This window comes from Atheta coriaria, unplaced genomic scaffold, assembly GCF_025399875.1.
Source record: "Atheta coriaria isolate IRGN ID8LTWV9N9 unplaced genomic scaffold, Caltech_Dcor_3.1 hic_scaffold_2_pilon, whole genome shotgun sequence".
Taxonomy (NCBI): Eukaryota; Metazoa; Arthropoda; class Insecta; order Coleoptera; family Staphylinidae; genus Dalotia; species Dalotia coriaria.
In genome coordinates, this window is record NW_027045444.1 from 1,238,569 (window position 1) to 1,264,933 (window position 26,365).

General features: G+C 28.4%; 2 protein-coding genes across 2 annotated transcripts; both read right to left on the reverse strand.

The window, feature by feature from the left end:
* Positions 1-1,563: 1,563 nt before the first annotated feature.
* LOC135803407 (scavenger receptor class B member 1-like) lies at positions 1,564-18,879 on the reverse strand. The gene is given in 9 exon segments (XM_065317008.1): positions 1,564-2,264; positions 2,325-2,359; positions 2,362-2,442; positions 2,498-2,891; positions 3,040-3,382; positions 7,321-7,481; positions 7,727-7,818; positions 8,849-9,067; positions 18,555-18,879. Coding segments are annotated over 8 exon segments (1,713 nt in total). The 5' UTR covers positions 9,045-9,067; positions 18,555-18,879; the 3' UTR covers positions 1,564-1,853.
* Positions 18,880-20,713: 1,834 nt separating this feature from the next.
* hoe1 (OCA2 melanosomal transmembrane protein hoepel1) lies at positions 20,714-25,562 on the reverse strand. The gene is made up of 9 exons (XM_065313539.1): positions 25,410-25,562; positions 24,673-24,810; positions 24,423-24,598; positions 23,748-23,932; positions 23,202-23,675; positions 22,757-23,147; positions 21,501-22,211; positions 20,948-21,041; positions 20,714-20,875 (listed from the first exon to the last, which is right to left on the reverse strand). The coding sequence occupies exons 1-9, from the start codon at positions 25,463-25,465 to the stop codon at positions 20,791-20,793; spliced, it is 2,310 nt and encodes a 769-aa protein (XP_065169611.1). The 5' UTR covers positions 25,466-25,562; the 3' UTR covers positions 20,714-20,790.
* Between the last annotated feature and the right edge of the window lie 803 nt (positions 25,563-26,365).

The following is a 26,365-nucleotide window of genomic DNA, read 5'->3' on the forward strand; positions in this document are numbered from 1 at the left end:
AATGGAAGATCTTTTAAAACATGAATTTCATAAAACTTTTGTAATTGGAATTCTGCAACTGAATTCTGCATCACAAAAACCTCTTTTTAAATTATTCAAAACTAAAACCTATTTAATTTTCCTACCTTTTGAAAATTTTGACGATTGTGATAATTATACCACAACAATCTCAGATTTTGTTGATGCATATGGAAAATTTTATATAATTCTAAGTCATAATCAAAATTCTGAGATTTTACATCAATGTTTATGGAATTCACATATCATAAACTATGTGTTAATTCATCAAAACAACGCAACTGTATATATCACAAAATATAATCACTTTTCAAAAAATTCTGTAACTGAATTATATACAGAATCGCAATTATCTACTAATATCATTAACTTTGATAGTGTTTTAAACAACCTGTATGGTTATACCTTCAAAGTGGTTATGATGAATGATCCACCTCGTAATTGGTTTGAAAACGGAACATTCCACGGTGAAGACTTAGAAAATCTGAAGATTATCACCAAAGCTTTGAATGCAACCTACAAATTGGAAGTTTTTGATAATTATAAAGAAATCTATGAGAGGGTTGCAAATAATTCAGTGGATTTGGTTTTTGCTCGGAGGTTTGCAGGAATAAACCTTATAAGCCCTCTGAGACCATCAGTCTTAGAAAACATAGTCTGTGCAGTACCAAATTCAGAAATAATTCCTCATTACAAACAAATATTTCAAATATTTTCTGTGATATTATGGTTGAGTTTGTTGATATTTTTATTGGGCAATACTATAATATTCTATATCTTTTATAAAATAATTGAAGAAGAGAAAGAAATTTCTTTGATAGATTGTTTTATGACGGCTTTCTGTATGTTCCTGGGTACCTCCTACACAAGACTCAGAACTCCAAGAATCTCTCTCAGAATACTTTTAATATGTTTAACATTTTTCGGAATCATCATCTCCTCTTCATTTAATTCTAAACTTGGAAGTAACCTTGTAGCAAAAACCTACTATCCTCCAATTAAAACCATCCAAGAACTTGTAAATACAGAATTAAAATTAGGTATCATAAATGGTTTTGAAACAGCTATTTATCAAAACGAGCCTGAACTATCCAAAATGAAAGTGGTCCTCTTTGATAACATTTATGAACTGGGGAATCATATGTTCTATAATCACAGAATTTCTAACACAGACATGGCCTACGTAGGACTTGAAACCATTCTTTCTAGAATAGCAAATCGGAAAGCATCTGATGGTAGAAACAAATACATAATTCTGGATACAGTGGTCATACCAGGATTCAATGTCTATGACTCTCCGAAAAATTCAATTTGGACCTACAAGATGGAGAATATGTTGAGTTCCATTATGGAAGGTAACCTGGCCATCAAAGGAGTTAAAAAAGTAGTACCAATTTTAGAAGAAACTCAAAACCTACAACTATGACCAATAATCACCTTCTAGGTCCTTATGGCATCTTAATAATTGGTCTGGGAGTTAGTTTTATTATATTCCTAAGTGAATTATTATATTTCTACAAATTCTGAGAAAAAATAAATTGGGTATTATATTCAATATCACATTTATTGTCTTCTTCATGAAATCCTTCAAAAATACAGTATTTCAGAATGTTTCTATAATATCAGAATATCAAAAGGTTGAATATTTTAAAATCTAAATCCTTAAAACTATATAACTTGTCTTAGAATGCTTAAAACTATCTTAGATTCTACACTATCATGCTTAAATATATGAGGTTCCATTTTGAGCGTTTAATCGGTTGAGCAAATAAATATTCTAAGACTTTTCTACGAAAAAGTCTTTGAATCACCTTAGAATGTCATGTTTTAATAAATTAGAGTTGTTCTCGTTGTTCTCGCTGATCATGAAGTAGTGAGTAACTATCTCTTACGATGAGATAGCGACTGTTGAAGGAGTTGCCCCTTCGGAAGGTCTTCATACCCACTTCGATAGTCTCCTTTGTAAAAACTATACTTTTATAGGTATTGATGAAGATCCCGATGAGGATGCAGGTTCCTAGGAGGATACAACCATAGGTAAACATAGGGGAAGCCATGTCTGCGAAAGTGGTCGCGAGGTAGATCCACCGGCGGATTGAAGGGGTCACATCACTAATACCCTCTTCTATCCACATGATTGGGAAGATGATTGATGGGAAGTTGGCGACTGATCGGACATTAGGTGCGTGGTCTATTTTCATGTTGACCTGCAACCGGACCTTAGCTTCCAGAGGTACTCCCAATTTCTAAGACACAGAATTTTTCAGTTTTAGAATTTTTTGATATTCTAAGTCTTTGATACTTACCGGTTGAATTTTAAAGTAACTGCTGTGTTTTTTGCATCTGGTTTAAGACCTTCTACGGAATCCAATAGACTTTCATCAGCGTTGTAGAAATGAGGATTGGATACATACAGAGGTGCATCTGTAATTCAAACTTTAGAATTTCTTCTTTAGGTATCACAGAATAATATTATTACCATAATGACAAGGTCCTATACTCTGTAGTCCTCTCGGAGGACAATATTGATTCCCAGGACAGAAACATTTATTTATTTTATTGACTTCCGGTTTATCATAGATATCATCCGGTGGAGTATAGAGATCTACACTGATGCCGTTCTTAACTTCAGATTTTCTGTATATTATTGGCATGATTCGACACAGATCTTTATCAAAAACATGTAGAACATCTTTTTTCGTGAAGTATCTTGGTGGGAAGAAAGATCCTTCACTTCCTCTTAAATCTGAACATGGCGATTGATCCCAGAATGGCAAGGTATCCTTACCGTTCATTCTATCCATCAGTCCGAACATTTCCATTCCGGTTTCACCAGTGAAAATTGTTTGGATGTCTTTTATTGTTCCATTTCTCTGAAAATACAAATTCTGTGAAAATTCTGAGATACAAAAAATTACAGAATATTTAATTTTAACTAATTTTAACATTGGATTTAATATAAAAAATTTTCAAAAAATTCTAAGTCTCAAATAACTCTTAAAATATTAATTCTGTAATTACCCCGTTAAGTAATCCCATTTGAGTTAGCGGTTTCTTATGTTTAGGGTAAAAATGATGCGCTAAAGTAACAATGGCGTCATCATAACCAAACACTAATTCATCAGGAGTTAGCGTAATGAATGGTTTGTGGTTTCCCATATTTAGAATAAATGATATCGTTTTCTGAATCATATATCCCAAAGAATTTGATTGTGTTGATAATGCCATCAAAGGAACATTGAGCACTGTGAGTTTTTCTTGATTACTGATGGATAATTCTGGAACGAATTGTAGAATTTTCCGATGTTGGAATGTGACTGTTCCATTATTCTGGAATTTTATGTTGATTTTCTCCATATCTTCTCTGAAATCAAAAAAATAAATATTCTGTAATTAAATTTGATGTAGAATATTTTTTCTATAGAATTTCACATTATTACGTATGTTTACAGGAAACTTTTAATACATGTCAATATCTCGTAAATTACAGGTTATTATGTTTCATGTAGCACGTTGCATTATTCATGATTGCCATATTGCATAACGTGGAAACGACACCGGCTACACACCTTGGCAAAGACTTTCATTTCTACGTTACACGCATCGGCACCTGACTTAAGCGCGCATGACTTAAGTAACACACTGACTGACTTAATACTCTAGCTCCCAGTGCATTTTATTGCACTTTACTCGACTTAAGGCGCTCGAAGTTAAAAGTGACTTAAGTTGAGTAAGGTGCCGTTGCACTCGGCCGAGACAAACGCGAGACGAGGAATTTTCCTTCGAGGTAAACCACGAGCGCAATCAACCTCGTAATCTTGATTACTCAACTTTTGACTTAAGTCATTTTTATACTGCAGCCAAATATTTGGATTCAATACAGTTTAACCTTAAAGAAGATTACTCAGAAAATAATAGTGATAAAATAATGATTTAAACAAATATGTGTTCTATGATAAGTCAACTTTACGTGTTGGTATTAATTATATAGTTTTTGTTGTTAATTTAATGGTAATTAATGTATAAACAAATAAATTGTGTTTTGTTTGTTATTTTTTTATTAAATTCCAAGTTTAACGTTAAATAACTTTGTTTGTAATTAAGATATTAAAATGATTTAAAATGCATTAAATAGACAATTTATTCCTCTCTAAACCAGTTTTTAAACATATCAAGAAAGTTGAATAATTGTTGCATAATCTTCATTTAAATAAACAATTTCAAAAAATTCTCCAAAAAATTTATCACTAACTTTAAACTAAAATAACTCATAAACTAGAAACATTATAAATCTTCTCTAAAAAGTAATAAATGCTAAATTTAATTACCTTTCTTATCACATTTAAATAATTAAAGTACTATAATTACTTTAGCCACAATTGAACTTTAAACAAAATATTGACCAACCTTTTTCATTGCAAATATTTAACTCTTTGTCATGTTACACAAGTCAAGTATATCACGTAATGCACTTTAAGCTATCATACCATCATCTTCCCCCACCCCTAGCGTGTGTGTCGCGTTGTTTCTCATCATGTAACCACAAAATACAAAGAGTATCGATAACAGCGCGCCGGCCGCCGCAACTTGTTCGTTTACTTTTCCATCGCAGCGAGAAAAGTAAGAGCGGCGATGCATGGAAAAAAAGACCGCGCATGTGACTTAAGTTAAGCGCCTTGGGTGCAAGACTTGCATCTCGGTGAAAGGTTGCGTAATGCGCTCTTTCTCGTCGCGCTGCGCAGCGCATTAAAATGCATTGCGATGCAATAAAGTTATGCGGACGATAATTAAATGTTTAGTTATTAATTATGTCATGTGCACCACATGCAAACAACATGAGATAACAGTGATACAGTCACTGCATGATGAGTGCATTCTGATATTATTAGTTTAATTATGTTTACTCATCAAATTTACGATTTTCAACAGTGTTTTTTGATACGATGGTAATGATAATTATTTATAGTGATAAATAATTGAATTGTTGATAATTTCACGTTAAAATAATCAATTTATATGCGTTAGTTTCTGAGTAATTTAATTGAAAAATTGATTTTGTGTGTGAAAACATTTTATTTTTGTTAAAATTGTAATTAAACAAAAACTAATTATATTTCAAATGCGTTGATTTAATTTGTTAATAACTATGAAACTATCTTTAATTTGGCGTTTAAATCAATTTTCTAACTTAAGTAGTTTTTGAGTAAAAATTATTTAAAGTTTTTTTTCTTAAACAAATCACTGCAGTACTAATATTGATATTTGTTACTTTTCTCAATATTGTAAAAAAACTATTAAAACAAACGAAACAAAATTTTGTACGTTGATTGCCAATTAAATTATCTTTAATTTGACATTTCAATCATAAATCTATCATTATTACTTTTTGAGTAATCAATGAATAACGAAAGTGTAATCTTCCAAGAAAAATGTCATTCATGCATTTCCTTAATTTGAAATCGATTAGAATCGTTTTTATTCGATTTTCATTTGAATGCAGTTTACACTGTGGTTGTCTGTGGTCATAAACATAAAAAGGATGTTAACGAGTCAGTCTGCGGCTCTACTGGCTTAACTTAAGACGACTTAACCGCGACTCGTGCGCTTTGCTGCTTGCCTACTGGCACGAATAACTCGCGTCGTTTTCAGACCGTGGCGCGGCGCGCGCAGCAGCGTTTTCCTCGATCGCGCTCTCTATTTTCTTATTTTCTTTTCTATGCGCCGGCGCGACTGCATTAAAGCATTACGAACGCAAGCACAATCTGTGTACAACCGTTAAACAGTTAAAGAGTTTAAAGACTTACGTAATGAGCAACGACGACAAGACAAAGACTTAAGTCACTTGACTTAACTTAAGTCACACACGACCGAAACAACAGACTTATTTCCACAATTGACTTAGTTTAATCAGTTTTAATATTTGATTCATGCGGAAGGCGATATTATAATTTGTTTGGGTAAATTTTACGACTTAAGTCATATCAGCGCAGATTTAAGTTTTATACGATCATTTTACTTTCTATTTACGGCATTTTAATGCATCGTTAAATCTTTTACACATGTCAAAGCATAAATATGGAATTTCGCATAAAGATGATTACGGCGCATGCGCAGCTGACTTAAACATTATTGATCAGTTTGTAAAAATTACCAATTTGCGGCAAGTCGGTAACGATATGGCGAATATTGTATAAGAATTAAGAAAGTAAGTCAAATCTGATTGGATAACAACAGTAAGCGAGATAAGTAAGTTAAGAAAGTTAAGTAACAGTACTTACTATACAAGTGAGAGTAAAAGTAGCTGAAGACTTGTTTCGAATGACCTTGACATTGAGTTACTTAAATTCGTAAGTAAAAGTTTACTACTCTACTAACCCACAAGTAACTTATTGCATGCAATATGATTTAAGTCTGTTCTGGAGGCCTACTTAAGACTAAACTTAAGACGACTTAAGTTAGGTTGGTACTTATTGTCATTCCTAGATTTACGATGCATTGTATTTGTTTTACATTAAATACTTGATTTAAGTTTTGAAGTAACCTATCTTAAGTAACTGCAATGTGACTTAAGTTCAGTCTGTGTATAAATTTCACTTTCAATTTCACACGAATTATAAATCAAGCAAATCAATAATCATGTAGCAAGCAACAAGTACTAAAACGTAAAGTAAAACGTTAATTACAGGTAAGTGACTTAAGTGAGTTTGAGTAAGAGTAAAGGTACTTGACACACCTTGGCAAAGACTTTCATGTTACATTTATAGTTACGTTAGGGCTAATAACGTAGTAGTGCATAATTCATATTGATTTGTATTGAAATGTTTTAGTTTTTTATTAATAACTCGTAAATTAATTAAGCTATTTGAATAATTTTTTTGGGGTTTATAAATTATTAAATTCTACGTTTATTTGATATTTTTCTGTATTAATGTCAATTTTTTATAAGAAGATACAAAGCAATGTGTTTGAGTTTTTAAATTATTAGAAAATATTATTTTACTTGTTAATAACTTTTGAAAAAATATTCCGATTTTCAAATTTTTTAAATAATTACCCGTGGAATTTAACTGATAATCATCTGTATAAAATTATATCTTGTATATCTTGTATAGTTTTGGTGTAATTAATTAAAATCTACAATAATTCGCTTTTAATTCTAGCTCCAAGCAAGAAAGTTGTAAATATATATGATTTTAACTTAAATTAAGTCTACTTAATCTCATTAGATATAGCAATCACACTAATACCACCTTTTTAATCAACTAGAAACTTAACTAATGTTTGAGTAATTAAGTGACTTACCGATAGACGAACGGCCCCACTTCCTGCAGTTTGGGCTTTTCCTGTTTGCTGAGGAAGGTGTCCGGATTGGTCATGTTGAAGATATACACCTTCGTCAGTCGGATGACACCCGGTTTCTGCCAATACTGATAAGATATCGAACCGTTCCATAATTTCAATTGCTAAATAAATTAAAAAAAAAAAAACAATTAACAAAAATTTGTCATTTTATTAAATTTTTTGATTTTTGTATTTTTAATTTTCGTAATTTTATTCTTATTCTTAAGCCAAGACCAAAGCAAAAAAGATAAGTCAATAAACTTTACTTAATTAAAGGTGACTTTTTCATCTCTTATAATATTATTAGTAATTAAAATAATTGCTTCAACATTAAAATATTATTAATAAAAAATGAAGTAATACGTACCTTTAAAATTAAATAATCAAGCCATGGAATCGACGAGAAAATAATCCCGATCGTAAGAGTGAAAATACCTAATAATATGACAGCTATTCGACCTGCAATAACAAAATCAAAACAACAAAATTAACACACTTTAATAATACTTTATCGGCGTCACTTTTTTTTACATTACATCTAATTTTGTTTTCAAACACATACGAAGCAATATATACTTAAACCCATAACTTCATATTCAAATAATAAATTAATTAATGTTATTTAAAAAAATCTTGAAATCAGCGTCATAGCATCTGATATCAACATTCTGTGACAGATATGATTTAATTTGTTGTTTTCCTGCCGGAGGCGTCACTTGTGTATAATTATGTTAACTAATTATTTTTGTGCGGTTACAGTTTTTGTAATAGAATTATTTAATTGTTTTTTCATGAATGTGCGCGTAAATGTTTTCTTGTTATGCAAGGTTCTTAAATTGTAAAATTTACATATTTTAATAATATTTTTTTAATTTAACTTGAAATTAATTTATTACGTGCCGAAAATTGATTTTTACGTTTTGGCGGGCAGTAAAATCATTTTTCGCTCTAGGGCTACAAAAATATCAATAAACATATTTTTGTTTCTTCTATTTTCAAAAAATAAATATTTAAAAAAAATGTGTGGCCCTAGGGCTGTAAATCATTTAATTTTTTGTTTTACAGCCCTTGGGCTTTAAAAAATTAAACTAAAATTACCTGTGCAACACTTTTTACACCACTTGATAAACTTTGTTTTCCTCTTTTTATAACTAGACTCAATGCGCATGTGCTGATCATACTTCAAAAACAATTCAGTAACAGCCGTATATGTCATTTTTCTTTATAATTATTTAAACAATAATAAAACTTATCATTTTAATAAAAACAATTTCTATTTAAAAATTCAATTCACACCGATGCCAATTTTCTTATCGTTTATCGCCGCGTCGCATCTCACACCGCAGATGCAATTCACCAACTGCACTTTGACAGCGCATCTCATATTTATAAACTGGAATAATTACCAATCGATGTTCGAACGAATTGACGCTGCGTAGGTACATTTTGTGTTTTGTGGCAGTCATTAAGTGGTCAAATATTTACTCACCACCGCTGATTTTTTGCGATATCAGCATCTGTATAGGCGTGCGATGGTCGACGTATGACAGCTGGCTGCCGTTGGAACTAGTGCGGCTGCGCGTTGAACCATTGCTGACTGCGGCGCCACCTGTGTTGGCACCGGTGGGCGGAGCACGGCCGAATAAACGGTCGTGGACCGCAGCGATGTAATTTGTGTGCGTCATGACGAAAATTTATAAATAATGTCCTGAAACAATAAAAAATATTTGGTTAAATTTTTGTGGAAAATTGTGAAAATTTTGTTAAAAGTTTAAACGCTTGTAACTTTTTAATGAAAAGAGATAGAAAGTCACTGTTTTCACTAAAAGAAAGAGAATTTAATCTAGTTTATTATTATGTTAAATTATTTTCAGATATTGTTGTTAAATTGGTAGATATTAATTAAAATATAAAATAAATAATATCTTTCTGACAAAAAATTTCGAAAAACTTTACTAAAGTTTAAATAAAAATAAAAATAAAACTATAAATGTTACAAAAACATGTTTTACATGATTTTTATAGATAATTAAATCAGCTATCTAAATATGTATAAGAATATTCAACTTTTTTACCATAAATAAGAAATATTTAAACTTTTGCGTAAAAAGAAGAAAGAAACAACAACTTTAATTGACCATTTAATAAAACGTACGCAAATGTAATGTAAACCACGATATGTCTTCCAATTATATAAAAATAACGCCAATTACATGCATGATTATAAATATGATTGTAATCGTGTGTTTTGTCTTTGCATGCGCCATCTCGGAAAACAAATGCGACGGACGCGTGATTGATGCACGCAATTATTCGCAAAAATAGCGAATAGCGAATTCAAATGAAACCACAATGACCGGCAACCGAGAACAATAATTACGTCAATTCGGAGCAAGTTCAAAATGCTTTTCGTCAGAATTTAGGTTCAGAATTGGCAAGTCATCAAATTTGAGAGAAATTCGCAACAAAATAGTTGTTGAAGTTCAAAGTTTCACACGCGGTTGACTATTAGAGACAGACAAATGGAATTTTACAGACAATAATTACAGGTAATGAGCTTCAATTTACTTTTTAGAATATTGAAATGTTTGTATATTTAATTTGTTTATTAAGGGAATAAAAAATTGTGGTTGGTGGAGAATGAATTTAAAGTGGAAAATGACGGTCATGTTCAACTCGCTGTCAATTCTTAATTAATTGAGATATTTTTTTCTTTTGCTGTATATGAAAGGTAAATTAATATAATTTTAGAATATTTAACAAGTAGCAGACAAATATTGTATTTGTAAATCAAAAAAACATTTTTTTAAATTTTTTATTTTTTAAAATTATAGAAGTTTCAACAATTAATAATTAATTATTGCATCAAAAATTAATATTTCCGGAAAATTTTTGCTGATAATTATTAACTAGACTAGTAACCTATAATTTAAAGTTTAGTTCATTGCTTTATCAATTAAATTAACCAATTTATATGCAAAATAAGTTGAAAATGCATTTTGAGCAAAATAATTAGAAAAATAAAGTTTCAAGTTTATCAGCCTGCCATTTTTTAACTACTTAAGTTTATGGGGTAATTTTTATTGTAAATTAAAGATAATTTAATGTAGTTTTATCACAATGTCATTTACAACAAACTTGTTAATTGTTAATAGACTAATTTTAAAGTTAAAAATTTTTTCGCGAAAAATTTTCCTATATTTAATATTTTTAAGCAAAAAAACAATTTTCAACTTTAAATTAGTCATATTTTGTTATAAATAGATCAATAACAACAATTAATAAACACTTATAACACATAATAAGATTGTTATTAAAAATAGCGATTAAAACTATTAAAAATTTCACGTGTTTTCGTAGTATTTTCACTACTTCTCCAATTTTCCGTTTTACGCGTGCGAAATAAAAACAAATCATCAAAATTATTAATAAATAATTATTGAACAAACAACAAACATACATTTTACTCAGACGGCGTAAAAATAGGAAGTGACGTACAAAGAGTCAATTTATATCGTTATTATGAATGCATATGCAAATTGTGCAATTGTTATCTCTGTGCGTCATCAATAGACGTTAAATGTTCTGAATATGTACATTTACAATAGTTATGTTGACAATATTATGTATTTCGTGCTAAATTACGCTTGTTATGCATTTCGGTAGAATTTAAGTCAGGTAAGTACCAGAGGTCAATTTGCAAATAGACAGGAATTTTCCAGTAACGATTTGAAGTTGATTCCGGTTAAAAGTTGTAAAACTAAGGTGTGATATGCAAAGTTTCATTGCTTAGCTATTTAGTTATTGTAAATTTATAAGAAAATTTCAAGTATTTCTAATTTTATTTGATTTTTAAAGTGTGTAAAAAATATTTTGGTATTTTTCATGCAATTTTTTATTTAAATAATATTTAATGTTATTAATATGGCAATAAAAGCATAAAGATATATATTTATATAAACTAGAATAAATTATCTACAAACTGATGTAAATATTGAGGGTGTATGTTTTTTAGTTTTTAAATGATCCGCATTTGAATAATGCATTCTAAAATTTAAAATTTGCATTATTTCAAAAACGGTTTTATTTAATTTTTTAACAATAAACACTATTTGCGCTAATATTTTTGAACATATTTCAACATATTCATAAACAATATTAAATTCTTTATCATTTTCTAAAAAAATCATTTACTTATCTTTATTAGTTCATTTACAATTCGACCTTAAACTTCGCTCAAAAAATAAACGTTTACAAAAATGCAACAAAACCACCACATCCACCGCAGACGGTCTGCAAACAGGATTCATGTCGAGTTCAAGGAGCAGGAAGTCTTTGTGTATCAACTCGCTTTGTTCCAAGAACTACTTGCGCACGCACATCTTAAACAGGTTCAGATAAACTCCATACACTTAACTTAAGTCACGTTTTTTTGGATGAGACTCATGTGCGTTAAAATAAAAGACTAAACGATTTACAATCGATAACATCTGTTTTATCCTTGAATCAAATTTATTGAAGATAAACTGATATAAATTAACCGATGCTCTAAACTTATACCGTAAATCAAAGCATTATCCAAACGGAAGTATCGTTTTACTTTTTATTTAATTACAGTTTAAAGTAATTCTTGTCATAAAAGTGTTTATGCGTTCAATTAAATCACTTAAAACGCAATCAAAGCGCAATCAAATCAGATGTGTTAATTGCACACATCGTATTTCCTTTAAATTTCCTTTGAAAACAGACGATTTGTGTTGCGCAACTTTTTATTCAAACTTGATGGTAATTATTACCTGCAAGTGGCGTGTAATTAATTTAAAAACCTCTACAACTTTTTTGTTGTCCTAATAACAACCACGTACGATAAACGATAAACGTACACGCGTTGACAATTACTGAGGAAATTTATTACAAAATTGAAATCAACAGTTTATTAGAAAATTGTTTGTCGTAAACTCAAATGTGTTAGTTTTTTATGTATAACTCGGAAACTATGAGAGATAATTTAAAAATTCTTTCAGATATAAACATTTGCGTAAATTAAGGACGAAATTACATAAAATTTATGTTTATAGCGTTATTAGGCAACAAGTTATAAACAAATAAAATTTAATTTTGAAATTTTGAAAAAAAAAAACATTTTTTTTATTTAAATGCAATTAAATATTATTAATATTGAAATAATAATATAGAATGATATATTTTTGAAAACTAGAATAAATTATCTATAAAAAATCATAAACTTGAACTGCGTATGTCGTTTAGTTTTCAAATTATTTGTACGTAAATCTTAAATTATGAAATTTACAAATCAAAAAAACGTTTTTATGGTAATTTTTTAGAAATTAGCACTACTTGCACTAATATTTTCAAATAAATTAATACACATTCGTAAAACCACATAAATTCTTAATCATTTCGTGAAAAAATAATTAAATTTTCTTTCTTAGTTAATTCATAATCTAACTGTAAACTTCAGTAAAAGTAAGTTGAAAAATATTTTTCATAAAATGAAATATTTTACTTTTTTCTAATAACTCAAAAACCATAAAAGTTATTTTAAAAATTCTTTCAGATATTAATACCTAACATAATAACAAATAAAATTATGTTTATTTAACATTAATAGAATTATTGCGCAAAAAGTTATTAACAAATAAAATTGCACTTCTTAAATTTGCAAAAAAATTATTAGAAAGTAAAACGAAATAAAATTTTATTACTATTACCAAAAAAATTGTGTACTTTTTTAATGTCTAACAATTAAAAAAATAATTACTAATATGTGCAGTCAGGATGATTTATTAGATGAATGCAATTGTTTTAATTACTCTGCAATTTCTGATTTGTGATTTGCGGTTATGTCATGCAAAAATAACGTAACTCGCTCAATTTATAGAATTGTGTATACTGTTTGTATTATTTAACCGAGGTGTGCGTCAATGGCTAATTAATTTCGGTACGCATTCAGTACGCTGATACAGATAACTATTTATTTTATTGCGCGCTGAAATAACGAGGAAATGCATGCAGCAAAATGCAAAATAAAATGCAGCCAGAATGTGGAACGCACAAGTTTATATCACAATTGAATAACACATATTTATAATAATATTTTAATTGTTTTAGATAATTATAAATTTTTTTGTTGAAAATTTTAGTAAAAAATTTATTATTATGATACAAGACATGAGATACCTTGAAGATACGTCGATAAACCGAGTTTAACACATATCGAATAAAACAATTTGCAATTACTGACAATTATTATTATTATTATTGTATGCTGAGCCCACAGATTAGGCGTCTGAAGATAATAGCAGCGATAATAAAACCGACGACCTTCCTATTTCGCGTCTATCTGGTGGAAACCATCGATTTCTGCAGTGTGCAATAAACAGTTGATGCAATCATACTAATACATTAATATTATCGTATACACACGTGCAAATACGGAGAGAATTAAATATTGTTTGCGATGTGCAAGAATTTACCGGTTAAGAGGCATGGAGTAGCGAAAAGAAGAGATGGAGTGTAAATAGTCGCTAAACAATGAGGAATAATTTATACATGGAAAATTTAATTGATTTGTAGTAAGAAATATATTTCTTTGTTTGGTACAAGTAAAAAAATACTGAAAATGTTTTCCTTAACGATATTTTTGGTGAAAATCTAATTGAGTAAATGACAATTTTTTTTTGTTTAATTGATAGCAAAGTTTAATGTTAAATTATGAGAAAACTAATAAAGATATTTAAATGATTATTTCACTAAATGATTAAGAATTTGTCTAAGTTTGCAAATATGTATGAATGTATTTAATAATATTGGTGGAAATAATGTTTATTTGCAAAAAACTAAATAAAAACGTTTTCAAAATTTTCACATTTAAAAAAATTATGATTCAAATTTCATGTATGAATTACTCAAAAACTAAAAATTATACACAGTTCATTTTTTAAGTATATTACAGATAATTTATTCTAGTTTCCAAAAATATATAACTTTTACCTATTTCTATAATATTAATGAGCGTTAATTACATTTGTGTCAAGAATTGCATGAAAATTTGTTTGCATATTTACAAAATTTTTAAAAACTGCAAGAAAGCCTCATAAAGTTGTAATTCATTTATAAAATTAAAAACTATTACTAAAAAATTTTCCACAAATACATATTTAATGATTATTTATAATAAAAATTTTAAAAAATTGCATTTTTCTTTTAAATTCTCAAAAAATGTAAAAATTTAAAAAAATATCAGAATTATTCAAATTCAAAGAAATGAAATAATAATATTACTTTCTATTCTGAAAAATAACAAGATTATCTTGACTTATAACACAATTAAATATTAATATTGCTATTTACTTGTCAGTAATCTGTCATCAGATTACGACCTTCCTTCTGAGTGTTTCCTTCTGCATTCTTACAAAATAACTTAGATAACTACTCAATTATTTCCACAGCACAGCATCGAATAAAACTGCCACGAATTAAACCGTTTCAGATTACATCTAATTATATAATTTACCAATAATAAACACTGCAATCTCTGTGCCAAAAATCGCAAATATAAAAATATTGCAATCATAACTAAATTGCACTCGAAAATCTACAATTTCACAACTTATTACTGTTACATTTACGATCCCATTGCACAAAATGAACTTTTTGCACTTTTAGCAATTAGTTTCAGTCACAATTGACGTCACAACCTTCAAAAAGCTAAGCTAAGATACAAGAGCTACTCGTACTCGCAAATTCAAACTTTACGATACCATAAATAAAGAGAGGAAAAAAAGCGAACGCTGAGCGTAAAATTGAACTCGAAAAAAATTAAGACACCGAATTATAGTAATACTTGCACCGGTCGCACTTTATGAGACACAGTATAACTATGACAAATCATGTTTCAATGCAATCAAGGCTTTTTGATCGTGGCAAACGATGCGGTAAAACCCAAGAAATGAACTGAAACAAAAACTAAATTCGTTCAAAACAACGAATTTTAGGAGTTAGATTTAGATACGGTTTAAATAAAAACTATTAGAGATATAATCACCATGTTTGTGTACATTTATAGAAAATTTATTCTAGTTTTAGAATATTTATTACTATTTATCTTAATATTATGATAAATATAATATTTTTGGTTTAAACTTGAAAAAACAATTTTTTGTACATTTTTTTAAGTATCAACTTTGAACGTGAATAATTTACAAACTATTAGAGATAATAATATGAAATTTTTACAGATTGGTAAGAAATTTAATATTGTTAACAAAAACATATAACAACATATATTTTTATAAAGATTAATTCAGGTAATTTTAATTAAAACACAAAAATCACACCAAAAAATTTCCAAAAATTTTTTTCTCAAATTTAGCAATTTATATAAAAACCATAAATGATAAGAAAATAAAATTTGTTATAATTAATGCATAATTTAATCTAGTTTCTATTTCTGTTATAACATTTGTTGATTAATGATTTTAACCAGGTGTAAACTCATAGAAACCAAACAAAAACCCATTCTGCAAAATACAGCTTACACGAAGATGTTGCAATTTTCCTCACACTTTTCGTTGGAATTACATAACGATTGCTTCATTTTCAACTTTTGTACGCGTTCGCTTTTTTCGTACGCATTTCCTTTTCATTAGTCACCGAATTTCACAACGCTGCACTTTCTGCTTATAAATAAATTGGAAATAAACGAATTATATAACTCTCACTTTTCAAAGATGACCAGATCTTTGCAACAAAAACTCAAATTTATCGAGATTGGAGTGCAGAGAAATCCATGGAAAACATGGATAAGTAAACTTAATTAAAATCAAAAACTTAAGATTAACTATGAGTTGTGGCAGTGATTGAGAGGAAAGTGAAATATAATTCTGTGCGATTGTATGCAATTTGTGCGGAGAAGAAAACTTCGCAACTCGTTTATTCGAGTGGCAAATAACCTGAATAACTCGCACTTGTGAGTGCGCATGCGCGCGCGCCTCAGTCGCGTTTCTAATACAACACACTCGACCGCCGGTATTAATTGCGACGACGTGATAATGTTATAACATTATTAGTGGCGATCGAGCGCGACACGCTTGGAAATCGTTACAAGTTTAAACAATATCAATCAATAATTATTAAATATTATAAATTTTACTTTTGCAATATATTTCTAATAAAATTTGGTGTCAAAATAAAATATTTTATAATGGTTACACCATAACATAATAATATTAATAATTTTTAGCAACTTTTTTTTCATTTTTTTAAAATTTTTTGTGTTTTATTTGTCACAGTGGAAATAATCATATGACTAGACATGAGTAGTAAATTTATAAAAATTACACACACGCTTGAATTACTTCCATTGTCATTATCTCATCATCATTCACCGAAATTCCCCGAAAATAAAAAAAAATAACGCGAAATAAATTCAAGATCAATGATTAACGGACAAATGCGTCACAAAAAATTAAATTACGATAAATTGTATCACAGCTTGTAATTTTTTTGTTATTCACTTTTTAAGGAATAACAAAATAAATAATTTGTGTAATTATCTAATATGACGTCATATTTCTTACAAATTTTAATAATAAATTATTTTTTAATTTTTTTCTCCCAATTGTAATATTTGACAATAGTAGATAATAAACATTATGCAAATCAATGTGTAATTTTTTATTGCAATAATAATAATAATAATAATAATGATCTATTAGATAATTGATTTGTTGTGTTGCAGCAACACATCAAGGTTTAGTTCGATCTTGAATCAAGTTTAATTTACTCGTGGCTCTTTGATAGTTAAAGTTTAATTACTTCTTGCTCTGGTAGATAACATTCAATGATACAATAAATGTTTAAATTAAGTGATATTGTTATTCTTGGTGGGTTTTTTGTTGGTTGTTGTTGTGCGTCAGTATAACCCGTTAATATGGTATTTATTAATTATGTACATTCAGAAATTTTAAAGACATGATTAATTTTATTAGATTTTTTTTTGAATTAGTAGTAGTAATGTTGTATTAAATAATTATTGTTGATATTTTTTGTACTTTTATTTATTGAATGTGGTTTTGTATAAATGTATGGAAAATTTTGTGTTTTTTTTTTAGTTAAAGTTTGATTATTTATTGTTTATGTTAATATTTTTAAAGGTTTTAATTTATTTATATAGCTGATTAAATTTGCTATAAATTTTGTTTAAATAATTTGTTAATATTTTAAATAGTTTTTTAGTTATTAATAATTTAATTTTAAAAATATAAGATTTGTGTTTTTTGTATGTTTTATCATATCATTAACAACATTTACATTAATTTTATATTATTAAAGTAATTCTGGATAGATTATTAAATTCTCAATCTAATTGTTAAAATTTTGTGTTGATAACGTTTATAGTTTTTCTGTAGTCGTAGATTAAACTCCGATAATATAATATTTTCAGGTTATTTTCAAAGAAATTTTGTTTTTATTCATTTAAACAAATTTTTAACCTATAAATATTAAAATAAATTTATATCACTATAAATATTCTAAAACTATAATAAATTACCAATAACATTTACTTAAACATAATTTCTCTATCTCCGATACGCTTCATTTAATTCACGATTAAAATAAAATAAAACGAATTTTCTTTACTAAAATAAAATCTGCACTTGATTGTCCATAATAAAGTGCACAAAAAATAAATATCAAACATGCACAAGAATTGGAGCAATCTCGTTGTTGTCTCAAGCGTGCTATACTTTGCAAAAAATGCAATGAACAACAAAGAAAAAAAAACGCACACCAGAAACGACTGAAAATAAACACGATGTTCTAACGTGGCGAAAAAGTAAAAGACAAATATTTAGTTTTTAATTAATTCCTCAAAAACAAAAAGAGATAAAATAAAATTTCTTTTACTGGTATATAGTCTGTTAAATTATACGTCAAATTATGTAAAAATTATGTTATTATTTTTATTGTAAACAAAGTCATTGTGAGTTAAAATTGACTTTGTAAAAATTGATATATTTGGCTATAACTTTTTATTAAAATGACAGAATGATTAAATTTCCACAAAAACTAACGCTAAATTTAATATAAATTTTAATTCTAAAATAAATTTTAAAAACTATTAATTTATTGTCAAGTTATAGTAAAATAAAGTAATAAAAAATACTTACGATTAAAAGATGAGTCAATGATATGAAATAATTTAAGAAACGTAGTTTAACAGATTAAAAAAGTACTGAAAACACTTTAAACAATTTTTTACAAATGATTTTTAGTTACTATAAATATTATTAAATTTATTAAATATTAAAAATTAAAATCCGTCTTGAATCTTTCCATATTTTTTAAATTTATAATTCACTTCACTTTTTAAAATTTTAAAGGTTTTTTAAAGTTCGCGAAAATTATGAAGACATGTAAATTGCAAAGAAGTCGATCAACAGCGTTAAGATCGTTCAAGATGAAGACGGAGTGGCGCTCGCCGGCGAACTGCGCGATGCGTTCACGAAATCCGCGACTTTTGCGTGATCCACGAGATCCACGAGATCACCGAGTGAAAAACAATCCACCCAACGCAATACACCTCACAAAAACAACAAAAACTCCTAACCAAATAAATTTTACTTTAAATTTAAAAAATTTCAACAAATTTCTTTAAAAAATTCCCTCCAAAATCCAAAATCCTTGATTGAGATTAATCACCTTTTACAATTCCAGCGCGATAATTAAACGATTTTGCAACTTTTCCACTTTTATTTTTCGATTTCCCAACAATTCGTTACAGTTTAGTTTCCAGAATTTAAATTAAAGTCAATGTTCTGCACGCGACACTCGACACGCCACACATTTTCCTAATTTATTTTTCACACGTTTTTGTAATGATTTTTGTGTGGATATTATAAGGTGTATCCATGAATTGTGGCCGCCGTCGTCGCCGAAGAAACCGAAGAAGTCGAAGAAGTCGAAGAAGTAAACACAACCAGGTGTAGTCGTAGTGCATGCAGCAGTAGAGTGAGGGCAATGTGGGTTAGATGCACTTGCACATTACACATTACGCATTGCACACCGGCGCGCAACTAAATCCAGCTGAATTCTACAAGAGTTCGTTAAGAATTACAAGGAAAACACTTTTACTACAAGTAAAACCACCGCATTCGGATGTTGGTTAGGAGGGATTAGATACGGGCCAAATGTATGGACGTCATTTTTTTATATAACCTAAAATATTTGTTTTTGTATGTTGTTTTATGAAAGGATTAGAATTGTTACAAATAAATGTTTGTTTTAAGTAGTTTATGTGTAATAAAATATTTTTGTTGTTTTCCTGATTTTTTTATGGGTATTTCTGTGTGAAATAGTGCAAAATATTAATTAATAATTAAATAAAAAAAATAAAAAGTAAAACATTTTATTTCTTCACTAAAAATATGGATGATTCTTTTAATTAAAAAAAAACAAATGTAAAATATGATAGCAAACGTCAGTTTGATGGAATTTTGTTAAATTTACATTTTGTTCTCTAGTTTTTCCATTTTTTTTAAATTTAATAATAATGCTTCAAGCAATATTAGAACCAAAAGTCTGATGGTTTCATCTTCTAAATCAACAATTTCTGCAAAAATATTTTATTCAACTTAAATATTAAATTTTTGGATTTTTTGGATTGGTTTTTCAAAATTAGTCATCAAAAATCCCAAAAAACTGATTTTTCTTACTAAAATTGATGAATTTTGCTTTGAGTTGTTCTTTTATCTACTTGTTTATTGTAGCAATTTACTTAAGTTACTTATATCTACAATTTGCAAAAAGTTGAATACGCTGATCGAAGGCAGAATGCAAGAATGCGTGAGTTATTATCACGCAGTGCTAATTGTTTACGCAAATAATTGCCACCTTCGAGAAAACCCGCTTGAAATTATATTTTACACCATGTTTTGCGCAAGTACCGCAATTTATGTTATAGATTTATTTCAACAGTTTTAGTCTCTAGATAATGGTTAAAAATTACTATTTTGATAATTTTTTAGGTTTTTTGAAGAAATTTTGTGAAAAAAAAAACATAAATTGTTTAAGATATTAAAAAAACAATTTTAATATAATTTTAATGTCTTAATCACTTAAAGTAATTTGCACTATTTTTGATTAAAAATGTAATAATTAAAAATCAATTAATAAAATTATATATGATTGACTTTGTTTCAAAAAAATGTGTGTAAATTGTGTACGAAATAGTATATCGTAAAATTCAATCTTTATTTATTTATTTATAGTTGATATTTATAGTTTTTATTGGCAGTTTTTTACGATCCAATAATGAAGTGATAAATTACAACGATTTCAGATTTAAACAGTAATAAAATTGACAAATGTAATAAAATAACACTTTTTTAATATAAAACTTTCTTATCAATGCCATGCATAGACAACATGAGCCATTAATAAATAAATTGTTGTTACAATTAGACTGCTTATCATGACTGGAAATCCAACCCTAAAACAAAATTTAATAAGTTAGAAATTTTTAATTTGTTATTGTATTTTTACTAATGTTGAATATACGTACTTGAAGAACTCTATAAAAGAAAATCTATAGCCATGTTGTTCCGCAACTCCAGCACAGATAATATTTGATGATGAACCAAACAATGTTCCATTTCCTAAAATTTTTTTAGTTAAATTTTTATATGGTTTTGTATTATGTCCAGAATAACGGTCTAATTTATAAAAAAATTGTGTTTTTTTTAGTAATTTTGTAATAACTACCAAACTAATAATTGTGTAACAATACTTGATAGTGAGGTTTATTGTGGTTTTCTTGCACTATTCGAATTTATATTAAAATTGAAAAAATGATTAATATTTTAAAAATTATAAACAATTTAACAAAAAAAAAGATTGTTATTTTCAATTGCTAATAAGTTGGAAAATACTACACCTACTATATCTTTTCTTGCATCAATTGATAGAGAATTTAATTTTAATTAAACAAATGAAAACTTCATGTCTCTATTATTAACTGTTCCGGAGTTATTCCCAAAATAAATCAAAAAAGCACAATATTTCTATTTTTAGACCGTTATCCCTCACTAATAAAAAAAAACACTACTTTCACTCACCTCCAAGACACGCTCCAAAACATAACGCCCAAACCAATGGCTGCAGAGGAAGCGCCAAATCCCTATTATCCGATAAATTGACAGCTATCCTCACCATCATAGTAGTTAACGGTATATTATCAATAAAAGCTGAAGCAATGGCCGACACCCACATCAACAGAATAATCGTAACTGACAATCGCGCGTCTGGATCAACAGACATCACGATTGCATGCGTTTGTAGACCAATCCAATCAATCAATCCCAATCTACTCAATGCTTCCATCAACACAAACAGGGAAGCAAAAAATAACAGAGATCCCCATTCAATCCTCGCTAGAATTGATTCAATGTCGTTTCTCTGGCCCATGATCAACAAGAGCAGAGCACCGAGGAGTGCAGTCCATCCAAGTCCTAGTTTACTGAAGGCTGGTATGGTTTGTAGGAAGAATACTACTATGACAAAACACAGGGTGAACCCGCATTTTATCAAGAGGACTTTGTCTCTGATTGGGTATTTCCTTTCCAGTTCTTTTATGTCGAGGATTATTTCGTTGTCCATTTGCATTTGGACTGGAGAATCATCGCCTTTGTTGTTGGATTTAGTGTTTAGTTTACCAACTAATCTGGAGGTGCGCTTCATTAAGGAGTCTTTTACAACGTCCTCGTCTTTGCTGTAACTGCTGAGGGATGCTGCGGTTCTTTGCCAGACTGCGATTTCACGTTTAAGGTCTGAAAAATAAAGGCGTAGTTTTGAAAGCTAATAACTTTTTTCTGGAGCATTACTTTTAAAAGCGGTAAAAATACGTGTAGTCTTAAATTTAATTGTGTACAACATACTAAAATTTGATAATATTTGATTAATGAACTTTTGAGTTGCAAGGGTTTTTATATACAAAAACATTGAAAAAATAATTTTTAAGAAGAAAAAGAGTAGAAATCAAATTTACACGCTTATAACTTTTGCTACGATAAACGTTTTTTAAAATTTTGAAAACATATTGGTCAAGAATTTAATTCTTAATAACATATTAAAATTTAGTAATAATTGACTTAATAATTCTCATGATACAAATTTTTTTGTAAAATAACTATTTTTTTAAATTATTGATATCAAACTGATCATAACTCTCATAATATACAAAATTTTAAACTTTTCTTGAAACACATTCATAAACAATTTAATTGTTAATAACATACCCAAATTTCAACTCAATCCATCGGTTTATTTAAAAGTTATTCAAACTTTTATAAAAAAAAATACTAAAATTTCTTACCTTGCACATCAACCGGCTCGTTATTCTTCAATAAATTAATATCCCTGTACATGTACCTCAATTGCAAATGTACAACAATCATGGATAAAAACACACCAATACTCATATGCATCGTAAACATAGAAAAATTAATCCCTGCCTTCTGCACAGTTGGATTAGACGCAATAATAACATTCGGCGGATCTCCAATTGGTGTAAGTGCGCCACCTATATTCGAGTAGACGATCATATTGATCAACACCGGAACTGGATTGAGTTTCATAACCTCACACAATCTAATTGTCACTGGTGTCATCAACAAAGCAGTTGTAACATTATCCAGAAAACAGGATAACAACGCCGTGAAGAAACTTAAAGTGTTAATCAATGGCCATATTTTACCACCGGTTAACTAAAACATTTAATAATTATTAAATAAAAGTATAAATAATAATAATATAAATACCTTGTATGCTAAAACAGACATATAATCAAATATGCCGGTTTCTGTAAATATGGCGACCAAAGTCATCATGGAAAACAGCAAAACCAATGTTTCCGCGTCTATCCATGAGATAATCTCGGATAGAGTTGGTCTGTCATTGAGAGCTGCCAAGATGGCGACTGCCATGGTTGATACTAACATGGCGGCCAATGTACGATGTACCACTTCCGATATCATTAGGACATATAATAGTAAAAGTAATCCTGTGGCGTAAATAATTCCGTGGTCTTCGTTGATTGGTTCAACGTTGTAACTGATTGATAGTGGTAAGTTTGCTTTGATGTTTGTTTTAAGTTTTACTTTGAGGAAATAATGACTGTAACTTTCGCGTGTTTCAAGGTCGTATAATTTGTAGATTTTGCGATGGCGCACTTCCGGTACTGTTCCTATTAGTTTACCGGAAACTATAGGGATTTTCCAGACTTCTGATACGTTCTGTTTGTAAATAAATGTTTATCAAAAAATGATAGTAAAGTTTTTTTTATGTGGAAATGGTTTTTAACTTACTTTGACTGATAAAATATCTGAACTTCGAAGGTTGGAGATGTTTGAGGGTCGGAATGATGTTTTGATTAGTTGTACCCATACATTCATTGTGTGTGATGATAAATTGGCATAATATGATGGTAAAAGGGCACCCTCTAGGCTGATTTCCATGTTTTGGGTTACTATTGCTTCTGAGATAATATAACCTAAAAATTATTTAAAAAATTTAAATGCCTGTGTCTTTTATAAAAAGTTTTATTAGTTGTAACATACTAAAAAAATCAAATTTAAATTCAATGATACAACTTTAAATTATTTTAACTGCTGTTGAAAATAAATTAAACTAGTTTTTTTTTTTAAATTATGTTATAGATATTTTAATTGTTAATAAATTACTTTATTTTCAATAAAATTTGAAGAGTAGTTTCGGAGATATTTGATATTTTTTAAATAGATTACAAAAATTAACCGACTTTTCTGGAGTCAAGTTTATACTTAGGTTATTTATCTAATAAATAAAATATTTGAAACAATTCGAAATACACTTTATAGATAATTTAATTATCTATAACATACCTAAATTTCAGGCCACAATAACAACATTTACAGGGTGATTCCAATAATTTAAAAAAATTGTTTTTTAGTTTTTTTGTTTTGTATTTTGAATTTTTTAATAAACTTAGAAAGAATACTTACCTTTAGTTGAATCCCTTGGTATACTAAGATGATGCCTCACATGTACACGTTCGTTTTTCATCATCAAAGTAGTACTGCATATTAACCAGATAATAACCAAAATCGTGGTCTTTATATGCTCTATTGAAGCTCTACACCAACGTCTTTTGGTTTGAGTTGTACTCGCTTGCACAAAACTAATTTAATAAACATAATAATAAATCTCATTAATATTTTATAATTATTGAAAGACATTCAGTAGATAACTTACACGTCATCGTCAGAAGCAAATAGACTGCCTACTTCTTCGTCGATAGTTGGATGCTTTCTGTGATTTGGGGTGCACATTGAGGCAGCTGGCCCCACACAAGGAGGGCATTTTACAGAACCTTGATTTGTTGATGCCTGTCTAAAATATCAATTGTTTATATTGATTAGTTAAAGAGATAATTGAAATGTTAATGTGAAAATTATATAAAATTTTGTGTTTTACTTTGCTTTTTGTTTAATTTCTTTGAAACTAATTAAAATAAAAGTATAATTCCAAAAGAATTTTATAGGTAAGTAAATGTTCTATGTAGTATAAATTTTATTGTGTCTTTATATGTAATTTTTTGGTTGTTACGAAGACTTAAATGCATAACTATTTAAATTGAAATAATAAAAATGTGTTTTTTGGTATATTTTCATTCATTATTAGAAAAATAATGAAGTTAGGTTAATTATCTTGTTATAATTAAAAAAAACAATTAATGAACCTATAATATGTTGATTTGACGCTACATATTAATTATTAATAAAATGACAAACGATTGAAAATGTTCTTTCTAAAATTTTAAACATTTTATTTTTTTTTATAATTACTTAAAATCCAATAACTAAAATAAATTTACTGCAATTTATAATAAAATATAAATAACTTCCTAATTAAACACATTTTACAAAATCATTTATTAATTAAAACTTGGACTTATAAACTTACGTAATACATAAATGTGTTTAACTTACTTTTCACTGGTAAAGGTTTCCATCAAATTCTTCACTACACTGCACCTCTTTAACATTCTAACAACAAATTGATTAGTTAATAAATAAACATTAAAACAACAATTAAAATATATAATCCTCAGAAATAAAATGAAAGAAACACGTGGAGACTGCACTAGCTGCCAAAAACATCTGAAAATAAATCATAAAGAGAGGTCAAAGATTACTTTCTTTTATCTGAACCACAACTACAATCTAATATCAAACCAAAATCAAAATCAAGGTGAAAATTCACATCAAATCCAACAAAATATTTAAATTATTACTAAAAATAAAACTGTAGTACCTTAACGTATACAACCAAATATACAAACTTCGTTAAAATGGAAACATAAGTTACACAGTAGAATATTACTTTCACCGCGCTTGGATGGATCAATAAAATGAACTGTTTTATTATCTACATCCTGTTTGCAAACGAGTATTCATGATTTTATATTTTATGACGTACTAAAGTAATAGAGAGTTTTTTCCTTAGTGAAAGACTTAAAATAGACATGTTTGCTAATAGCTCGGTGTGACATTTAAAAGTTGGCTGACTAAAGGGCCATCGGGAGTAAATGCCCCTTTTAGTGGCTTCGTACGAGTTGATATCGTTGGCCGATATTAAGGACGATTAACCTTTTGCTGCGCAGTGCTTTATTTATGTCGCGGCGTGTCATTGAGTCATGATTTGACCTTTGTGATAACGACCAGGTTGTCAAACAGCGCATTTTCACAATTAGTACATAGAAACATACATTTTTGATATATGATTCATTATATTTATTAAATAATTGATAAAAGGATATTTTATTATCGTTAATCGAGTATAAAATAATTGAGAAATAATGGTTTTAAATTGATACGTTGTTGAGATTAAAAGTTTCTTGGTTTTATTTACAAAAATATTAATAACTCGGAATTTGTAGGCGTTA